This window comes from Nyctereutes procyonoides, unplaced genomic scaffold (genome assembly GCF_905146905.1).
Source record: "Nyctereutes procyonoides isolate TBG_1078 unplaced genomic scaffold, NYPRO_anot_genome, whole genome shotgun sequence".
NCBI classification, from domain to species: domain Eukaryota; kingdom Metazoa; phylum Chordata; class Mammalia; order Carnivora; family Canidae; genus Nyctereutes; species Nyctereutes procyonoides.
In genome coordinates this window covers 63259780-63280611 of record NW_026575046.1, presented here as the reverse complement: position 1 = coordinate 63280611, position 20832 = coordinate 63259780, and the positions used below count along the sequence as shown (strand labels likewise).

General features: G+C 33.5%; 1 protein-coding gene across 3 annotated transcripts in view; it reads left to right on the top strand.

Annotated features, from left to right (window-relative positions):
• ADK (adenosine kinase) overlaps positions 1 to 20832 on the top strand; it is a 494505-nt gene that overhangs the window by 323500 nt on the left and 150173 nt on the right. For 2 of the 3 annotated variants that reach the window (XM_055325525.1, XM_055325526.1), the window contains exon 7: positions 10959 to 11129. The exons of the other annotated variant lie outside the window; for it this stretch is intronic. In XM_055325525.1, the coding sequence (XP_055181500.1) occupies positions 10959 to 11129 (171 nt within the window). The remainder of the gene's footprint in view (positions 1 to 10958; positions 11130 to 20832) is intronic. 3 annotated transcript variants of the gene reach the window in all.

The window sequence follows — 20832 nt, the reverse complement described above, 5'->3', positions numbered from 1 at the left end:
GCCAAAACAGGAAACTGTTGCAGTAGTGTTTACAAAGTAATGAGAGTATATTAATGAGAAGTTAATACTAATGTATTAATGAGAAAGATCACATTAAAGAGTTACTACAGGCTTAAGAATTGATTGGAAATGGGTGCCTGGGTGGCTCAGTCGGTTAAGCATCTGCCTTCAGCTCAGATCATGATCCCAGGGTGCTGGGATTGAGCCGGAGTCAAGCTCTCTGCTTAGGTGAACCTGCTGCTCCCTCTCCCTCTGCCTCACCCCTACCTGTTCATGAGTCCTCACTCTCTCACGCTAGCTCTCTCTCTAATAAATAAATAAAATCTTTAAAAAGTGATTGGACATTAAACATTGGGTTTTGGGAACAAAGAATAATAATTCTTAAATTGAAACTTACTGAGCATAAAATAAAAAATTGTTTACACATATTTGGATGGTGAAGAGCTAATTTTTATGGAAGGTTTAATTAAGTTAGCAGAGAGAGACTATAACACTACGTAGGTTAGAAAACAAATGCAAATTGATTACTAGGTATCATTATTACTAAAGTTGTTAGGGCACAATAGCCACAGGCAAGTTTTCATTGGTTGTATTTTATTTCAGGATACCCCACTGCCATCAACTAGTCAGGGTCCATCTCTATAAAATCCTCTTACCTCTGCTCCCCATAATGTCATGCTTATACCCCGATTTACTTATGTTATTTCATGCAGAGTAAATTATTTCCATTTTCTAAATACTCTGAATCATACCCAAGAAGGATTCTAGCTCTTTCAAATAAAAATGCTCATCAAGATATTTTCTTCAACTAGATCCATAGTTCCCAAACTGTGCAATGAGACCCCTCAGAGTACTGTGGCAAATTCACAAGAGTGCTATAGAATATTTTATCTCAGAGTAATGCACAAGTTCAACATTATTAGTGATACATTCCTTTCGGATAATATCCTATCTTGGAATTGGTTGCCATAATTTAAAAAAGCAAGTACCTCCTGAAAATCAGTGCAGAACAGGAAATAAGGGTTACACTATTCAATTAGAATCTGAGGCTTAAGGAGTTGTGTGATGCCCAAAGCACATATCCCATTAATAAGTATTGTGGTTATTTTTGAAGTAAAAAATATTTTGTAAAATTTATATGTATTATTTTCTCAAACCAGCTATTAAGTTGTTAGGCTTATCAGTACTTACTAGGTTATTTGAACCTGTTAAAAATGAAAAAATAAAAAAAACCTAGAACTGTTAGGAGCCTTAGAGTACCATGAAAAAAAAGTTGCTTATACCCTAAGGGTCCTGAGAACTGAGAAAGTTTCAAATTCTCTAATCTGAAGAGTTGTCCAACTCTAAAATGAATACATTCTTCTCTTAGCCTGTGAAAATGCAACAGTCCTTTTTTCTTTTCTTTTTTCAAAATAGCATTTCAGTTACAGGGGATCTAGGTAAAAAGCTAACCAGATATTTTTAAATTATTTGTACAACATACATACGGTGCTTTGTACTGGAGCAAACATTTAAAAAGTACACTTAAGGTTGCATACAGTCAGGTAAGGGAGATAAGGCAAATGCAAGTTGTTTAAAAATAAAATAGGGTGCCTGGGTGGCTTAGTCAGTTAAGCATCTGCCTTCAGCTCAGTTCATGATCCCAGGATGCTGGGATAGAGCCCCATATCAGACTCCCTGCTCATTGGGGAGCCTGCTTCTCCCTCTCCCTCTCCTGCTCCCTCTAATTATGCTTGCTTTCTCTCTCTCTCTCTCTCTCTCTATATATATATATATATATATATATATACACACACACATAGTATTTATATGATATTAAATATTTTTTAAAGTAAAAATAAAATTCTTTTGGTTATTTCATAATATTACATATTAAAGAGGTTCAAAGAGGAATGAGTGCATCTTGGTGGAAACGTAGTAAGTCTTTGTAGGATAAAATTTAGATTTCAGGGGGCCTTGATGGAGGGTCAAAATTCCAACAGGTAGAACCAGTGGCTATTTCAGATAGAAAGAACAACATAAAGACCCAGAAGACTTATTTTGGGAGAAGCAAATCATTCTGTATGATTGAAGCAAGGACATATGTTGTGGAGTAATATTTGGGAGAAGCAAATCATTCTGTATGATTGAAGCAAGGACATATGTTGTGGAGTAATAGAGGTTACAGCTGGTTTACTGTGGAAGTTGGGAGTATTTTGTGGAGAGTTTTGAATGCTGGGGTGTGAGGCATTTGGATTTAATTTTCTAGGAAAAGAAGAGTGATTAGGGTGATTAATCTGTCAGCAGGATATAGGATGATTAAATCAAGGAAAGAACAGAGGCAGAGCTTTTGGAAAGAGAATGATGGATTTTGTTTTATGTATTTATATTTCGAAGGAAATACCAAACTGTATATTGTTAAAGAACATACTTTGGTCAGCATTGCAACTAAGAGTTATAACTGTAAAACTCACCATTCATACAAAAACAAAACTTTTTAATATTCTTCATATTACTACAGAAATAATAAAATGGAAATATTTGTGAAGTGCATATAACACAACAAATATTGTATTAAGCACTCATTTAGTTCTTATGATGACTTTGATAGTATCTACTATTCCCATTTTTCAAATGAGAACAGTGAGGCCTAGGGAAGTTACATAACCCAAAAATCACAGTTAAAGAGTAGTCAGATTGGCAAAACTGTTAAAAATAAGTGTACTGTTGGGGTGTCTGGCTGGCTCAGTCAGTAGAACATGAGACTCCAGGTCTCAGGGTTGTGAGTTCAAGCCTGACATTGGGTACAGAGTTTGCTTAAAAATTAATAAGTGAGTAAGTATACTGGTTTGTTTAAACTCTCTGGTACTGAAAATTGAGTAAATCGTATCAGATTATTTTCATTGGCTTGGACGTGGCTCCTCTCTTATTATTTTATTTTTCATATCATTCTTGATCCCTAATCCCATTCCTCTTCTCACTATGGGAACTCTAATGTATTTGATATGAGTTTTACCTTGAAAAATGTATCATTTTTAGATGTGTGTTTACATTATACACAATATATAAAAAAGTATGAACTATATAACTTGTCCAATCTGATGTATATATTTCTAGTTTATTGCTTTGAATCTTTATATAATAGTGTGCATTTACCACATTTTCCTTATCTTTTCCCTTAGAGATGGACTTCCAGGATGCCTAACACTGCCTTTCACTTCCAGCAAAGCTATGATTAACATCCTATGAAAAAAAAAAAAAAAAAAAAAAAACATCCTATGTATGTCCCCCTAAAACCTATCTTCTTTCCACTATGTCTTGCTGCCTCCTATTACATGCTTTTTCAGGGGATTATTTCAGATGGAAGAAAGGCTAACTTCTACGTTCATGGAATAGTTAAGATTGCAGGTATTTTAATCCCTAAAAAGATTAAAATATATGTGGAATGAGCGATTTCATTGGTGCTTCAAAAGGAACCATCTAGGCAGGAAGACCTAGGTAAATTATTTGGTTCCATTGATGCATTAGGTTCAGTCAGTGGTAACAAGCATTTGCTAGTGCATTTGTTCTGGCTTTTTTCTTTTAGTGATTCTATTGCTGTCATTGGCATGAAGTAGTGCATATCATAACATTGTAATTGTAGACGATTTATACATTATCTTAATGGTTGTCAAAGTCAGTATTTTTCTTGACAAGCACATAGGAACTATACTTTGTCATAATTCATATTTGATCCTCCCTCTCCTATAAGGAAATACATTTTACACTCTCTGGGAGATTTACGAAACATATAGATCCTATTAAGAAGGAAACATATCATTTGGTTGTTGTATTTGTTTTTTGGCTTCTCGATTATTCATTCTTTCATCCTCATTCTCTGACACGTATTACTATGGCATCTTCATCAAGCTATGGAAAACAGACTAAACATGTTCTTTAGAATAGACAACAGTGGTGTGCCTTGAAACACAGCATCTGGTACTCTCAGCCCTCTCATCATTGGTTGTCTAGGTTTGGGGGCACTCTTTGGTTGTCTAAATATTTTTCTGTTACCATACTCCCTATTTAATTTTCTTCTTTGCTGTTATGAATAGTGATTTATATTTACCAAAGTCACCAATCTCCTATTTAGTTTTTTCCTTTATTCAGCCATGTACTTGAAGAAGTAAAATAGACTTACTATTTACTTACTTATCTGCTTTTGCTCTTACTCGTTTATTGAATCAAGCTAATCACCATTTATAAACATCTCTTATTTGTATAAAGATTTACTTCAAGTAATAAAATATTTTCTTTTAAATAATTTTTATCAGAAGAGAATTGAATATCACCAAAATTTGAAAAATAAAAAATATATATTATAATTACCCACAATTTTTCTACTCACATTTAACCATTTTTACTCTGTGTATATTCTCTTCCACTTTTTTCCTTTTGATTTAGTGCAGTTTGTAACCATACTTTGTACACACCATTTGTATGCTTTATGTATCATTTAACATTTATGTGGTGTAAACATTTTCCATTTTTCCACTTAGTTTTCATAATTATAATTTTTTCCATAATCATAATTTTAAAAATTTTCAAAATATTCTCTAGCAATGTCCAATGGAAATATAAGTCACAGATAGTTGAAAATTTTCTAGTAACCACATTGAAAAAATAAAAAGAAACAGGTAAAATTAATGATGTAGTCTATTTAATCTGTGTAAAATATTTTTCATTTTAACATGTAATTATATAAAATGATTAATTATATTTTTGACATTCTTTTATTCATACTAAGCCTTTAAAATTGATGTTTATCTTAAATTTATAACAGTCGTTTCAGTCACTAAATTGTCAGTGATCAAAATGAAATGTAGCTGTACCAAAACAATAAAATGATGTTTAGCAGAAAATTTTTTTCCACTGTTTCTTTTTCTAAATGATTAAAGAAATTAAATTAAAATCAAGCCCCACAGTCACATTAGTCCATTGCATGTGCCCATTAGCTACATGTGTCTTCTTACATTTAAATTAAAATTAAATAAAATTTGAAATTCAGATCTTCAGTTGAAGTTGCCACATTGTTCTTAACTAGCCACATTTTAAATGATCAACAGCCAGGTTTAAAGTAGGTGTATATGCCAATTCTTTCTTGACTGTTGTTCCTCAGTCATTAAGTACATTGTTTCCAGGTTTTCCGCAAAATAAATAGTATACCAATATGTTCATGAATGAATATTTTCCCATATTTTAGATTATTTCCTTTAAAGTAGACTCTCAGAAAGAGAATTATTGGGTCAAAGAGTGTGAATTTGTTTATGGTTCCATATGTGTATTTTCAAATTATTTTCTGAGAAAGTGTCAATTGCGCTCCCATTAGCAGTATTAATCTATTAATTTTACCAGCCTTTCTTCATCACTAAAGAATCTTTCTTCCTCATGTTGTTTCTTTAATTGTTAGAAAGAAATACTTGTCTATAAATTTGTTAGTATATTGTTGACTTTTAATGGAATGCTTTTTCGTGTTCTTGGCTAATTTATTTATTGATGTCCTCATATTTAATTTTTAATCTATTTTTAAAGTTCTTTATAGACTACAGATATTAACCCTTTGTCATATTTACTCTCGACATTTTTTCCTGATCTTTTGTTTGCTTTTATATACCCCTCCTAGTATTGGAAGAGAATCAACTGAAGGCTTTGATTTTTCTAAGATAATTTTCTCTCTTTAGGCTCTGAAGTCATTCCCACTCCAGAAGTTTGATATTTACTTGTTTTATTATAGATTGTCTATGTTTTTTTTTTAAAAGAAAACTCGTTAAACTGGAATTTATAAACTTCTGTATTTGCAAGAAAGAACTTATAACTAAATTGTAAGTTCTTAACCTTTAGTCAAAATCCAGTGCTTACTCACTACTTATAGATAAAACTCAAAGGGTTACTGACCCTACATCTACAGCTACAACTGTGTGTGAAATTTTACCCAAATAAATTCAAATAGACTGGTTTGAATGCTTGAAAATAATATCTATTTCTACCCTGTTATATTCTAATTAGAGTACTTTTTTAAATAAAAGTTCCTTTCCCCCCCAATAACTGTGTGCTTACATTTGATAATTATAAGGCATGATACTCTATGTAGCTTTAGTCCCATTTATTTATTTATTTATTTATTTATTTATTTATTTAAAGATTTATTTATTTATTTAATTTTTTAAAATTTTTTTTAATTTATTTACGATAGTCACAGAGAGACAGAGAGAGAGAGAGAGGCAGAGACACAGGCAGAGGGAGAAGCAGGCTCCATGCAGGAAGCCCGATATGAGACTTGATCCCCCGTCTCCAGGATCACACCCCAGGCTGCAGGCGGCGCTAAACCACTGCGCCACCAGAGCTGCCCATTAGCCCCTTTTTAATCAATATTTTTATATTTTGAAGAGTTACAAATCCCTAAAATTTACAATCACATGAACACGTGCGCACATACACATAAACACACACACCTCTTTTCTTCAGATAATTGTTAATGGAAATAATAAAAAGAATTTGTGCTCTTAGGTAAGGACAATTAAAAAGCCCAAATGAGGGCAGCCCCAGTGGTGCAGCGGTTTAGCACCGCCTGCAGCCTAGGATGTGATTCTGGGGACCCTGGATCGAGTCCCACGTCAGGCTCTCTGCATGGAGCCTGCTTCTCCCTCTGCCTCTCTCTCTCTCTGTGTGTCTCTATGAATAAATAAATAAATAATCTTAAGGGAAAAAAAAAGCTCAAATGATTTTCCTCAATTAAGATACATAGTGGTAAAGAGCAAGAAGAACAATTCCTTTCCTTATCTTTTTTTTTTACTTTTATTTTTTTATTATTTATTTATTTTTAAGATTTTATTATTTATTCATGAAAGACACAGAGAGAGAGAGAGAGGTAGAGACACAGGCAGAGGGAGAAGCAGGCTCCATGCAGGGAGCCAGATGTGGGACTTGAACCTGGGTCTTCCAGATCACACTCTCGGTCAAAGGCAGGTGCTAAACCACTGCGCCACCCAGGGATCCCTCCTTTCCTTATCTTTTAGTATATTAAGGAATTTAATTATTTTACATCCTCCTATGTAGCATCTAAACTACACCAAGAAATCCTCAGAGTAATTGGATGACAAATTTATTTACAGTTGATTCTTGAAGAATGCAGGGGTTAGGGGTACCAGCACCTCGCACAGTCAAAAATGTGCATATAACTTTTGACTCATCCAGAACTTAAATACTTAGTAGTAAACTATCATTGACCAGAAGCCTTACCCGTAACATAAACAGTCTATTAAATACATAATTACAATAAATAAAGTAAGCTAGAGAAAAGAAAATGTTATTTAAAAACTTATAAGGAAGAGAAAATACATTTATAGGACTGTATTGATTGTATTTATCAAAAAAAAATCTGTGCATAAGTGGACCTGCACAGTTCAATCTCAAACACACATATTAGATTTCTAAGCATCAAGTGTGGCTATGCTAAAATGGTTCTTTGGCTCTGCCTTAGTCTTTCCCCATCCCTCCTACTCCTTTTTGTTCTGTTTTGTTTACCTTTTTTTTAAGATTGTATTTATTTTTTCATGAGAGACACAGAAAGAGGAGGCAGAGACACAGGCAGAGAGAGAAGCAGGCTCCATGCAGGAAGCCCGATGTGGGGCTTGATCCCGGGTCCCCAGGACACACTCTGGGCCGAAAGCAGGTGCTAAACCTCTGAGCCACCCAGGGATCCCTTGTTTACCATTTTAATGAATAAAATCATCTTGCCTCACATTCAGTACTGATTAATATTATCAGATCTTTTAAGTGTTAGAATATGCTTTGCTTTCAGTTGCTCATAGGGACAAAGAGTAATAGGATTAACTGTTGTATAGATTGAAATCCCAAATTAGAAATTACAAAATTTTCTTGATTATATACTTTTCTAAACTAGAGCCATATAAACGATTGGCTTGTTTTTATTGTAAACCTGACACTTGAAAAAAAAAATTTCTAATGGCACTGTTTCCATTTTTAGTGATAATACAGTCTAGAATGTGTGGCCTAGCAAAGGATATAAATCTAGGAAGAAAAATTATGGTTGGCATCAATTTTAAGTCTTTGTACTAGAACAGAACACAAATCCTAAATTGTTTAAATACTAAAACATTTACTTTAAGTAAAACAAGAGACTATTCAAAAATGGGATTTAATTGTGAATTTTCCTCGTTTAAAAGCTGATAGTTTTTTGTATATTCTTTATAAAATTAACAAAACAAAATGGAAGTTATATTGTCCACATCACAATACTCTTGTGTTGCATTTTAAAGTAAAACACACATACACACATTTGGAATGAGGCCAGATTTAGACTCCAGGGGCATACTGTTCAGTACCTTAAATTACAATCAGATGTATTTTAGTACAGATCAAATTTTCAGTCCGAAGTTGGTGAGAAGCCTAATTATTTGACCAGGTTACTATTTGTGTAGGCCATTCTATGGCTGGCTGTGGTTAATCCACAGCTGGCAGAAGGCTAGCTCTGGGAGGTTTTTATTTCATGCTGGAGCAGTCTGGGGAGAAATGGGGGGGTGAGGGGTTTAAACACTCCTCATTAAATGAAAGACTAAAAAGCAAGTACATACTTATTACTATGGAGACAAGATGCTATATAAACTGTTCATTTTAATTCCCCAAGTGACAAAAATAGCAAAGGAAACAGCTTGGATGTTCATAGTTTGCAAGTGACATGGCAGTCGATTAAAATAAGGTGAAAACACTTAAAAAATAATGTTACCTACAACTAAGACTTGTTACCTTTTAGAACGGTTGAATATTGCTAAAGAATAAATGGATTGGGATTTTTAAATAATGAGAAAATATGTTATTATAATAAGGAAACATTCTTATGATGATTTCATTAGCAATCCTTTAAAGTAATAAGAAACAATTATACTATAAAATTCTTTCTTAATATCTCAGAGCTTATAAGGGCAATAAACCCCTTCATATCCAAGTGTACATGACTCCTGCCTCAAAATTAATTTTTTAGTATCCTCTTAATATTCAATTTGAAAGTAATAGAAAAAATACTTTTTTCTTTTTAAACTTTTTAGAGTTTACATGATGGATGTGGTTAGTTCCTCAGTTACAGTTGAACATTCCAATAGCCTTTTTGTAATTTTAAAAGAAATTTAATCCTATTAGATTAAATCTGTATGCCATAAGTACTTCCCCTTAATCATCAAATCCGGTGGCTTTCGCTCATCTTTTCTTTCCTACCCATTGATAGTATTGGGTACCTTTAAGTATATTCTTAAAATTTCCCTTTTGGATTTCTCTGTCGTCATTTCTGCTGTCCTCAATTGCCTTCCTCTGATTATTTATGTTTTTCTTTTCTGCTTTTGACTGTTATGAATTGTTGCTGTCCAGATTAACATTCTTTCAAATTTCACACAAGCTTATTAGTCCTTTCTTTCAAGGAAATCTTCATTACCCTTCATCTATCCTCACCCTGCCTGAGAGACTCCTAATGTGCCACTCAAGGCCTTTTGTGGTGTTGTTGTTGTTGTTGTTGTTGTTGTTGTTGTTGTTTTCAAGTTTTTATTTATTTATTCATGAGAGACAGAGAGAGCAAGAGGCAAAGGGAGAAGCAGACTCCCTGCAAGGAGCGTGATGTGGGACTTGATCTCGGATCCTGGGTCTTACCCTGAGCTGAAGGCCGACTCAACTGCTGAGTCACCCAGGCATCCCTGCCTTTTGTGTTCTTAACTGGCCTTTTTGACTTTACCCTCTGTTGCCCTTTGTGTAGTCAGTCTTTACTCATGCACCATTCAAATCAATTTCCTATATAAGCATCCATGTCTTTGCTTACTTTTTTTTTTAAGATTTTATTTATGCACTCATGAGAGACACAGAGAGAGAAAGAAGCAGAAACATAGACAGAGGGAGAAGCAAGCTCCCTGTGAGGAGCCTGATGAGTGACTATCAGAGGACCCCAGCATTACAACCTTAGCCAAAGGCAGATGCTCAACCACTGAGCCACCCAAGTGTCTCACTTACACTGTTTTTTATCTAGGAAGTACAAATCTTTTTTTTTTAAAGATTTTATTTATTTATTCAAGAGAGAGACAAAGAGAGCACAAGCAGGGGGAATAGCAGAGGGACAGGGAGATGCAGACTCTCCACTGAGCAAGAAGCCCTGCTCGATACTCGATAAGTTATAATTAAAATATTTTTCTATTACTGAATTATTTTCTCATTATTTGAAATTTTCAAATCAGAATCTTCCCTATTTTTTTTAAAGATTGTATTTATTTATTCATGAGAGACACAAAGAGAGAGACAGACAGAGACACAGACAGAGGGAGAAGCAGGCTCCATGCAGGGAGCCTGATGTGGGACCTGATCCCGGGACTCCAGGATCATGCCCTGGGCCGAAGGCAGGCGTAAACCACTGAGCCACCCAGGGATTCCCTCAAATCAGAATCTTCCTAAAAACTTCACCTTAGGTGTTTCATAAGCTAATAGACTAATGATCTTAGTAAACTAACTTAATTTCTAAACTAATTTCAGTTTTTAACAAGTAGTATATTACTTACAAGAATCCAAACTATTTATAAGAAGCTAAAAGGATCCAATCTGCCTTTACGGTTTCTCTAATTTAAATGTAATCATTGTCTCAAATGAGACCTTTGAAATATTTTTTCTTCTGTGGATTCCCAGAATTCTTTCAGTATTGATTATAGAAATCTAATAAAAAATAAGTAATGGATTATACTCTGACATAATGGCACATATTAAGCATATTGTACTCAAATGATAGATTTTTCTAATCAAATGCTGCTGTTTTCTGCCTTGCATTTTATACCTGTATTGTAAAGTTCATAATACATAGACTTTTGCATTTTTTATAGGTGCCTTTTATTCTGACCAAGAATGACTCTGTGGAGATGGCATTTTTAATTTCCCGTCCTTTTTTCTTTATCCAGGGCTTTTTTCTTACAGTTTCCCCAGAATCGGTATTAAAAGTGGCTAGCCATGCTTCTGAAAACAACAGAATTTTCACTTTGAATTTGTCTGCACCATTTATTAGTCAGTTCTACAAGGAATCATTGATGAAAGTTATGCCTTATATTGACATACTTTTTGGAAATGAGACGGTGAGTTGCTTTTAAAAAAAAATAAGTGCCTGATGTTTTTCTGGGCTTTTTTTGGGTTGGGGGAGGTATTTTTTTGGTCTGTGTGTAAGTTTAGAAATAAAAACAGAAATACTTGAAAAAATATAATTGAAAATTACACAACTCCCTCAGTTTAAACCCCTCGAATTTAATATTTGTAATATTTTCTTCACTATACACTAGTTTTCTTTCATAGTAAGAAATTGGTCTTTTAAAGAATTATTGAGGTTTATAATTTACATACAGTAAAATTAACTTTTTGCTATACATTTCTGTGAGCTTTTGCAAACACATACATGACATGTAGCCATGACCACAATCAAATCACTTCTGTCAACCTTTCAGTCAACCCTTCCCCCCTTATCCTGATCCCTTCACATCAACTGATTTGTTTTCTGACCAGTTAAATAACGTTATCCTCTGCAATTCTCATGGATTCAGGTAAGGGACATTTGGTCTAAAATGAATGTTTATAAATTTAAATATTTATTAAAAGTGTGAGTCTACTTAATAAATTGTGAGTAAATGTTGATATATTATCATTTGTATTAAATTTGTTATTAATATCATTTTTGCTAATATTTGTATGTTGTATTTGAACGTGATAAAATAGTTTTTTTTTAACTTTCATCGTTTTTTCTTTTTACCAAGATTATACTTTCTTTTATTCAAAATTAGTGGAAAGTAATTTTTTTTTTTTGCTCATATAGTATTTATAGCCTCTGTTTAACCTATAGACCTTAAACATCCATGGAACAGAAAAAAAAAAAAAAATAGAGAGACCTTCAGTATATCTTCTTGTGACCTGGGCAGTATCACTTACCTTTCATGAATCTCAGGGTCTTTATGTGTAAAGTGAACATATTGTACTGTCTATCCCAGAAGTCCATTTTGACTCAAAGTCTATTACTATAACATAGTTTGATTATATTCACTAATCTTGTATCCAAATAAGATAACTGTGTTGTCTGTATAGAATAACATAAATTTGACCTGGACATAATTATGAGATTACCTTGGTGATTTGTAGAAATAATATGGTCTGAATATCTTCAAAGACACTTTGAAGAATTTAAATGCTACATTTTTGATGATTCACAAACTGACATAATGGCAAGAAATAGTGGTAATGGCCTAAGTATCTGCTAGAAGTCTCATTTGATTAAAATCTACATTTCACATTTTCTTTATCTCTAGTTTTATTTTCTGAAGGAAAAAGGAAATAACTAGGAAAAGTGCTAATCTGGCCTTTTAAAATAACATGAAAGTATTGGTCATCAGTATGGTGGTGTGAGAATCCTTGGGAGAAATTTCTATTTGAACTCAGTTCTTTGTTGTCAGGAAAGATCAAATGGCAATAGTTAAATATATGCTCTGTACTTTAGAAAACAAATTCTTAAAACTTTTAAAAAGATAACTATCATTCCAAAGAATGAGCCTTTAGAATTAAACTTGAGGGAATTAAATACCATCAAAAGTTGAATACTAACTTTATAATATCAAATGACCACAATTAAGAAAGCAATGGGAGGAGCCTTAAAAACAAAACATTGGAGCACGCAGAAAATTGTTTAATAAGAGCTCACATTTGGGGCATGTGCGTGGCTCAGTTGGTTAAGCATCCAACTCTTGGTTTCAGCTCAGGTCATGATGTCAGGGTTATAAAATAGAGTCCCATGTCGGACTCCTTGCTCAGTGCAAAGTCTGCTGGAGATTCTCCCTCTCCCTCTCCCTCTCCCCCTCCCCTGACTTCTGTGTGTATGCTCTATCTGTCTCAGAATTTAAAAAAAAAAAAAACATTTGTTAAACACGTGTAAAAAAGATACAAAGCATTTACAGAACCAGAGAATAACACTAAAAGTTTGGCATAGATTTGGAAGAATAGAAAAGAATAGAGGCCCAGGATTATTAGGTTTGCAGAAAATGCTGATATCAAAATGGTCCTCACTTTAAAAAAAAAAAAACCTCCAAATGCACAGCAAGAACAAGAAAAAAATATTTGGACTTCATCAAAATTAAAAACTTTTGTGCATCAAAGGACACTATCAAGAAACTAAAACCTAAAGCCAGCAGAAGGAAGGAAATAATAAAGATTAGAGCAGAAATAAATTATATAGAAACTAAAATTAAAAAAAATATAACAGATCAGGAGCTGGTTCTTTGAAAAAATTAATAATATTGATAAACCTTTAGCCAAACTTATCAAAAGAGAAAAGAGAAAGGACACAAAAAATAAAATCACAAATGATAGAGGAAAAATAATAGCCAACACCACAGAAATACAAACAATTAGAATATGATAAAAACTATAAGCCAACAAATTGAACAACCTGAAAGAAATGGATAAATTCATAGAAACATATAAACTACCAAAACTGAAACAGGGAGAAATAGAAAACTTGAACAGACCCATAACCAGCAAAGAAATTAAATCAAGGAACGCCTCGGTGGCTCAGCGGTTGAGTGTCTGCCTTCACCTTAGAGCATGATCTCGGTTCCTGGGATCAAGTTCCATATCAGGCTCCCTGCATGGAGCCTGCTCCTCCCTCTGCCTGTGTCTCTGCCTCTCTCTCTCTCTCTCTCTGTCATGAATAAATAAATAAAATCTTAAAAAAAATATTGAATCAATAATCAAGAACCTCCCAACAAACAAAAGTCCGGGGCCAGATAGTTTCACAAGTGTATTTTACTAAATATCTTTTAAAAAGTTAATACCTATTCTTCTCAAACTATTTCAAAAAATAGAAAAGGAAAGAAGGCTTCCAAATCCATTCTATGAGGCCACTATGAGTGTTGAATGTTTATAATGTACACCTGAAACTAATATACTGTATGTTAACTAACTGGAATTTAAATAAAACTCAAAAAAATAATAAAATGAAAGCCTGGAATAAGAAGAAATATTTACAAATGAAATGTCTGGTGAGGGGTTAACATCCAGAATATATATCTCAACAAGAAAACAACCCAATTCATAAATTGTCAGAGGACTTTAAATAAACATTTTTCCAAAGAAGATATACAGATGGCTAATAAGCACATGAAAAGATGTTCACCATCACTAACCATTAGCGAAATGCATTTAAAAACCAAAATGAGATACCACTTGATACACATTAGGATGGTTATTTTCAAAAATATGGAGAGGAGAAACATTTTGCCAAGGAGGTGGAGAAATCAGAACACTTTTGCATTGCTGATTGGAATGTAAAATGGTACTGCTGCTGTGGAAAACAATTTGGTGGTTCCTCAAAATGTTAAACCTAGAATTATTACCATAGGATCCAGCAGTTCTCCTAATAGGCATATACCCAAAAGTCCTGAAAGCAGAAATTCTAATATTTGTACACCACTATTTATGGCAGCATTATTTCCAGTCGCCAAATGAATAGATAAAATTTGGTATATACATAAAATGAAATATTATTCAGCCTTAAAAAGAAATGAAACTCTGGTGAATAATACAACATGAATGAATTTTGCAAACATTATGTTAAGTGAAACAAGCCATACACAACTACTGGATTTTCCTTTAAGGACTCCACTTAATATGAGGTGCCTAGCATAGTCAAATTCAGAGACAAGACAGTAGAATAGTGGTTGCCCAGGCATTATGGGAAAGGGGGAATTGAGTTATGTTTCGTGGGTACAAAGCTTCTATTTGGGATAACGAAAAGGTCTGGAAATGGATAATGGTGATGATTGTACAGCGTTATGAATGTACTTAAGGTAACTCCATTTGAACACTTAACATGGCTAAAATGGTAAAATTTTATCTTATATATTGATATGATTGATTCTACACACCAGTAAAGTTAGACTAGCACTTACAGAATAGGAGAGAGATTATGCTATTGTAACCTATATATAGTATGGATTTTTTTTAATATTTTATTTATTTATTCATGAGAGACACACAGAGAGATAGATAGAGGCAGAGACACAGGCAGAGGGAGAAGCAGGCTTCGTGCAGGGAGCCTGACATGGGACTTGATCCTGGTTCTCCAGGATCACACCCTGAGCTGAAGGCGGCACTAAACCGCTGAGCCACCAGAGCTGCCCTATAGTATGGATTATTGAAGGAATCGTTTTTCCCTACTTAGAAGAGGAAGTTGTAAAATTACAAGCTATAAGTTATGTCAGAATAGCTTTTTACTTTGTTGGTGTAATTACTATTCATTAAAATTCATTTCAATAGATATGTAGTATCTATTATGGCAGACCAATAAACAATAGATGTATAGTATATTTGAGACCATGTCATAATATGGATTATAGGATAATAAATGTTGAATACAGGGCAATTAGATATATTTGGTATTTTATTGAACCAATCTCAAAATAAATAGATTTCTAGTGGTATGCCTCAGTATTTACTCTAAGCTTTGCTCAGCTATCCATGATTCAGATAAAGCTGTATTTGCAGATAATGCAAATGCAGAGAATGCAAATAATGCAATACTTTAACAAATATCAAGTAAGTTGAATGTCAAAAATGAGACTTTGGAAAACTTTAATAGACTGGAAATATCAGTTGAGTGATGAAATTTAATAAGGATAAATGGAAATGATTCCATATTGGATTATAAAAAGCAGTTGTGGCATTGTTTTATTTCTTTAATCTCATCTTTCATTGTTCTCCTTGAATACTTTAGTAATAATAAACTATCTTTAGGTATCCAGGAAAAAAAGGGATATTTTATTTCTAAAATGCAATGAAATGTAAAATATTTTCCTCAGGGAATACATAAAGGATTGTTTTGTCTTTCTTTCTCCCCCTCATCCCCAAAACAACAATCAAATTTGTGTTTATTGGGTTGCCTGGGTGGTTCAGTTGACTAAGCATCTGCCTTTGGCTCAGATCATGATCCCAGGGTCCACACACACACTCTCTCTCTCTCAAATAAATAAATAAAAATAATAAATAAATAAGGTCTTTTTAAAAATCTGTGCTTACTATAAATTTTCAAAATATCAACAGTTAGCAGAAACAAACTTAGCTCTTATTTTCTACCTGATACCACCTTCCGTTTTACAGAAGTTGTACACTACTAATGATGCTTTAAAACTTTCCTGATAGCCTTAATACTAAAAATTTGAAAACACCTTGTCCACCAAGGTTCTCTCTTCACATTGATCCTTGTGAGACAAGAAATGAATGAGGTGATCCCTATGATTACCTCAGCTTAGTGCTTGGAGAGAATTTCCAGGCTAAAGCACAAAGTGGGGAACCCTCTGGGCAGTCTCTTTTGAATTGAGGAGATGGAACTAAAAATTTGGGAAATCTAACAGCTGGATAGCTAGAGTTTGCAAGTCAGAGTATCAGGGAGAAAAGAGCTACATAGAGAACAGAGATTTGCAGAGTCCCACCCAAGTCTTCAGCTGAGAACTAATCGGCACATATTTGTCAGGAAACTGGTGAAGTTGGAAACCACCTGAAAAGATTAGAGAGAATAATCCTCAGAGTGCATGTAGAATCTGTAATCATTCTTGTTCTGTGAGCCAGAGTAAATAACCCCATAATTCATGGGGCTCCAGGTAGAGTGCTCAGAACACTAATGCAGCAAATTAGACTAGAATAGAAGATATTGCGGTTCCTCTCCTAACAGTATTATTCCAATATAATTTAACCAGCTGTATGTAATGGACAAATTCCTTGAAAAACATACGGTAACCAAAGCACACTCAAGAAAAACTAGAAATGGGGCTATTCAGGTTATCTATTAAAGAAATTGAATTTTTAGTTAAAAACCTTTCCCACAAAGAAAATCCTAGTGCCAAATTGCTGCTAACACAAATTTAAGGAAGAAATAATAACAGTGCTATACAAACTATCTCAAACTGTTGAAGAAGAAATCGTACCAAATCAAAGAATTAAAAGCTTCAGACCAATATCCCTCATAAAAATAGATGCAAAAATTATTAAGATAATTTCAGCAAATCAAACCCAACAATATATAGAAAGGATAATCATGACCAGAAATGCAGAAATCAATTAATATGATCCACCTTAGTAAAACTGAGAAGAAAACATAATCATCTGAATAGAGACAGAGAAAACAATTGATGAAATCCAACATCCATTCCTGATAAAAAGCCCTCAGAATACTAATAGAAGAAAACTTCTTCAGTCCAACAAAGGACATCCACAAATAATGTAACACTAACATCAGACTTGGTGATGAAAGACTGAATATTTTCCTTATAAGATCAGGAACAAAACTCTAAACTTCTATCCAACATTGTACCATGCTAATAAGGCATAAAAAACATACAGATTAGAAAGGAAAAAGTAAAATTATCTCTATTATCAAACACCATAATTGGTTTTTTTTAATTCTATAAAATCTGCAAAAAGCTACTTACAACTAAAAGAGTTTAGCAAGGTTGTGGGGTACAAGATAAACATACAAAAACAAATTGTATTTCTATATGTTAACAGCAAATACTCAGAAATTGGTATTAAAAATACTATTTCTGGGGCTTCTGGGTGGATCAGTCAGTTAAGTATCCAACTCTTGATTTCAGCTCAGATCATGATCTCAGGGTTACAGTGGGGCCCCACATAGGGCTCCATGCTCAGCAGAAGTCTACTTGGAATTTTCTCTTCTGAGAAGAGAAATAAATAAATAGGAATTCATTAATTAAAACATACTTTTCTGAAACCAGGGCGCCTGGCTGGCTCTGTTGGAGGAGCATGCTACTCCTGATCTCAGGGTTGGGCAATTCGAACCTGCGTGTAGTGTAGAGATACTTAAATAAAACTTTAAAAAATAAATGAAAAATAAAAATGTTATTTCTGATATCATAAAAATGTATGACATATTTGGGATAAATCCAAGAAAAGATGTGCAAAGTTTGTATATACTAAACACTACAAAACATTGTTGAAAAAACTTAAAGAGAATTAAATGAAGATCAATAGCACGTTTGTAGATTTTAAGACTATTGTTAAGTATCAGTTCTCAAATTGGTGTAAAAACCCAACATAAGTTAATCAAAATCACAGGAGGTTTTTTTGGTGGAAGTCAACAAACTTATTCTAAAATTCATATGGAAAAGCCCTGGACTCGAATAGCCAGGCCAACTTTTAAAAAAACAAAATCAGAGGACCTATATTACATGGTTTCAAGACTTACTATAAAGCTATAGCAATCAGTACATTGTGGCATTGGCCTGAAGATAGACAAATGGATCATGAAACAGAAGGGATAGTACATAAATAGACCCATAATTGATTTTTCAACAAAGTTTCAGAGGTCATTCCACAGAGAATAGTCCTTTTAACAAATCATGCTGTAGCAGTTGAATATCCATATCCAAAAAAGCATACTTAGGTCCTTGCAATTCGAGTGTCCAAAATTAAAAAGTGGGACCATACCAAATATTGGCAAAATATAGAGCTAGAATTGTCATATACAGCTGGTAAGAATGTAAATACTACAACTGCTTTGAAAAAGTTTACCAGTTTCTTAGAAACTTAAATATCCACCTGCCATATGACCTTGCTAGTCCACCTTTGGGTATTTTACCCAAGAGAAATGAAATCATATGTTCCTATAGAAACATAAACAATGCTCATAGCAATTTTATTTGGGGTGTTTTGTTTTGTTTTGTTTTTAGCAATTTTATTTGTAATACCCAATGTCAGGAAGGAACCAAAATGTCAATCAACTGGTGACTGGATGAACAAATTATTACATATCCATACAGTAGAATACTACTCAACTATGAAAGAAGTGAATTATTTTACATGCACCTTACATGGTTGAATCTTAGAATATATATGCTGAGTGAAAGAAGAGATGCCAGACAGAGGTATACTCTATGATTCTATTTAAATTAAATTCTCGAAAATTGAAACTAATCCATAGTGACAGTAGATCCATGGTTGCCTAGGGATAGAGATGTACTGTGAGGCAATGATCACAAACAGATGTTAGGAAAATATTGAAAATAATGGATGTGTTCCTTATCTTGATGGTAGTAATGGTTTCAGGACTTGATTCATGTGTCAACACTTAGCTACCTACTTTGTGCAGGTTAGTATATGCAATTATATCTCATAAAGCAATTTTTAAAAATATATACTGTAATTCCATTGATAATAGTTTAAAAATAGGAAAAATTATGTAGAGTCACTCAGATAAAAAGTTCCAAAGAACCAATGTTAAAATGAATAAGTACCAGTTTATTTTTTTAGCCATGTATCAAATTTCTGTTATTTCCATGATAGATTTCCTTATATTTCGGTGGTGTTATCAAGCCAAAGGAGGAGTTCTTTGATAGTCCTGGGTTTTAATCTTAACAGACTATTAAATATTATCATACCCCACCATTGAGTAATGCTTTAAAGTTACATATGTTTTCCACAAAAACCATCAGTTAGGGCCACCTGGGTGGCTCAGTCAGTTAAGTGTCTGCCTTTGGCTCAGGTCACAATCCAAGGACCTGGATTGAGCCCTGCTCAGTGAAGAGTTTGCTTCTCCTTCTTCCTCTGCCTCTCTCCCCTCCCCATTTGTGTTCTCACAGGTGAACTCACACTCTCTCTCTCCCAAATAAATAAATCTTTAAAAAAAAAAAAAAGCTGTCATTTAATCTACACAATCTGTGGCTGGTTTTTAATGCATAGAAAGTACTCCTTTTTTTTAGGTGGTATTGGAAGTGTTATTACAAATGTTGATCTTGTTCCTCTCTTAATTAAGTTTTACTTAACTAGCTTGCTTTGATAATACGCACTTCTCGTTCCCTTGATTAAACATAACAAGAAGTTCTAAGTAAATGAGGTAGAACTCGTGGATATTAGGCTCTTCTCTAGTATACCACCTTACTTCTCCCACAATGTTCTTTATTTACAGAGAGTCTATTTATTTGTTTCTAAACCTTTTTAATGCAGTTTGTCTTCATTATTAATTATTCAGTTATATAATCTGATAAAATGTGAATACAAATAGAATGAGGATTTGTTTAATGAATGAAATTGGGGTACAAAATTCAATAAAGATAATTTTTTTTTTTAGATTTTATTTATTTATTCATGAGAGAGAGAGAGTGTGAGGGAGAGAGACACAGGCAGAGGGAGAAGCAGGCCCCATGCAGGCACTCCATCCTGAGTCTCCAGGATCAGGCCCTGGGCTGAAGGCGGCGCTAAACCGCTGAGCCACCTGGGCTGCCCCAAGAGAAGTTACTTTAAAAAACTGCTCTTGAATTAGATATGGGCATGAAAATTATAAAATATTAAAAGAAGCAAAAATTTATAAATATCTACACCCAGAAGTAGCTTTATAAGTGTCTACAAGTTTTCACTCTGCTTAAAAAAAACTGAAACTGGAAATTATAAACTATGAATCATGAATCTGGTTCTATAAGAAAGATTCTAGAATATCAGCAGACACTCAAAAATTTTGACCCTCCTTTAAATATTAGCAAATGATATATATTTATATATTAATAAAATGCATAACTTTAATCAACTTGTTGATTTATTAGTCAATTACTATTCCTTTAAATCTTCATGTGTAAAGTGAGGGATTTGTACAGAAATACTACATGATTCTTTAAATTTCCTCTTAGCAGCTTAAAATGTTTTTTAAAACCTAAGTATTCATTTTCTCACACATACTAATATTTAGTAACACTGACCAATTTTATTCTAAGTCAGCAAAGCTCTTGTTCTGAAATCTAA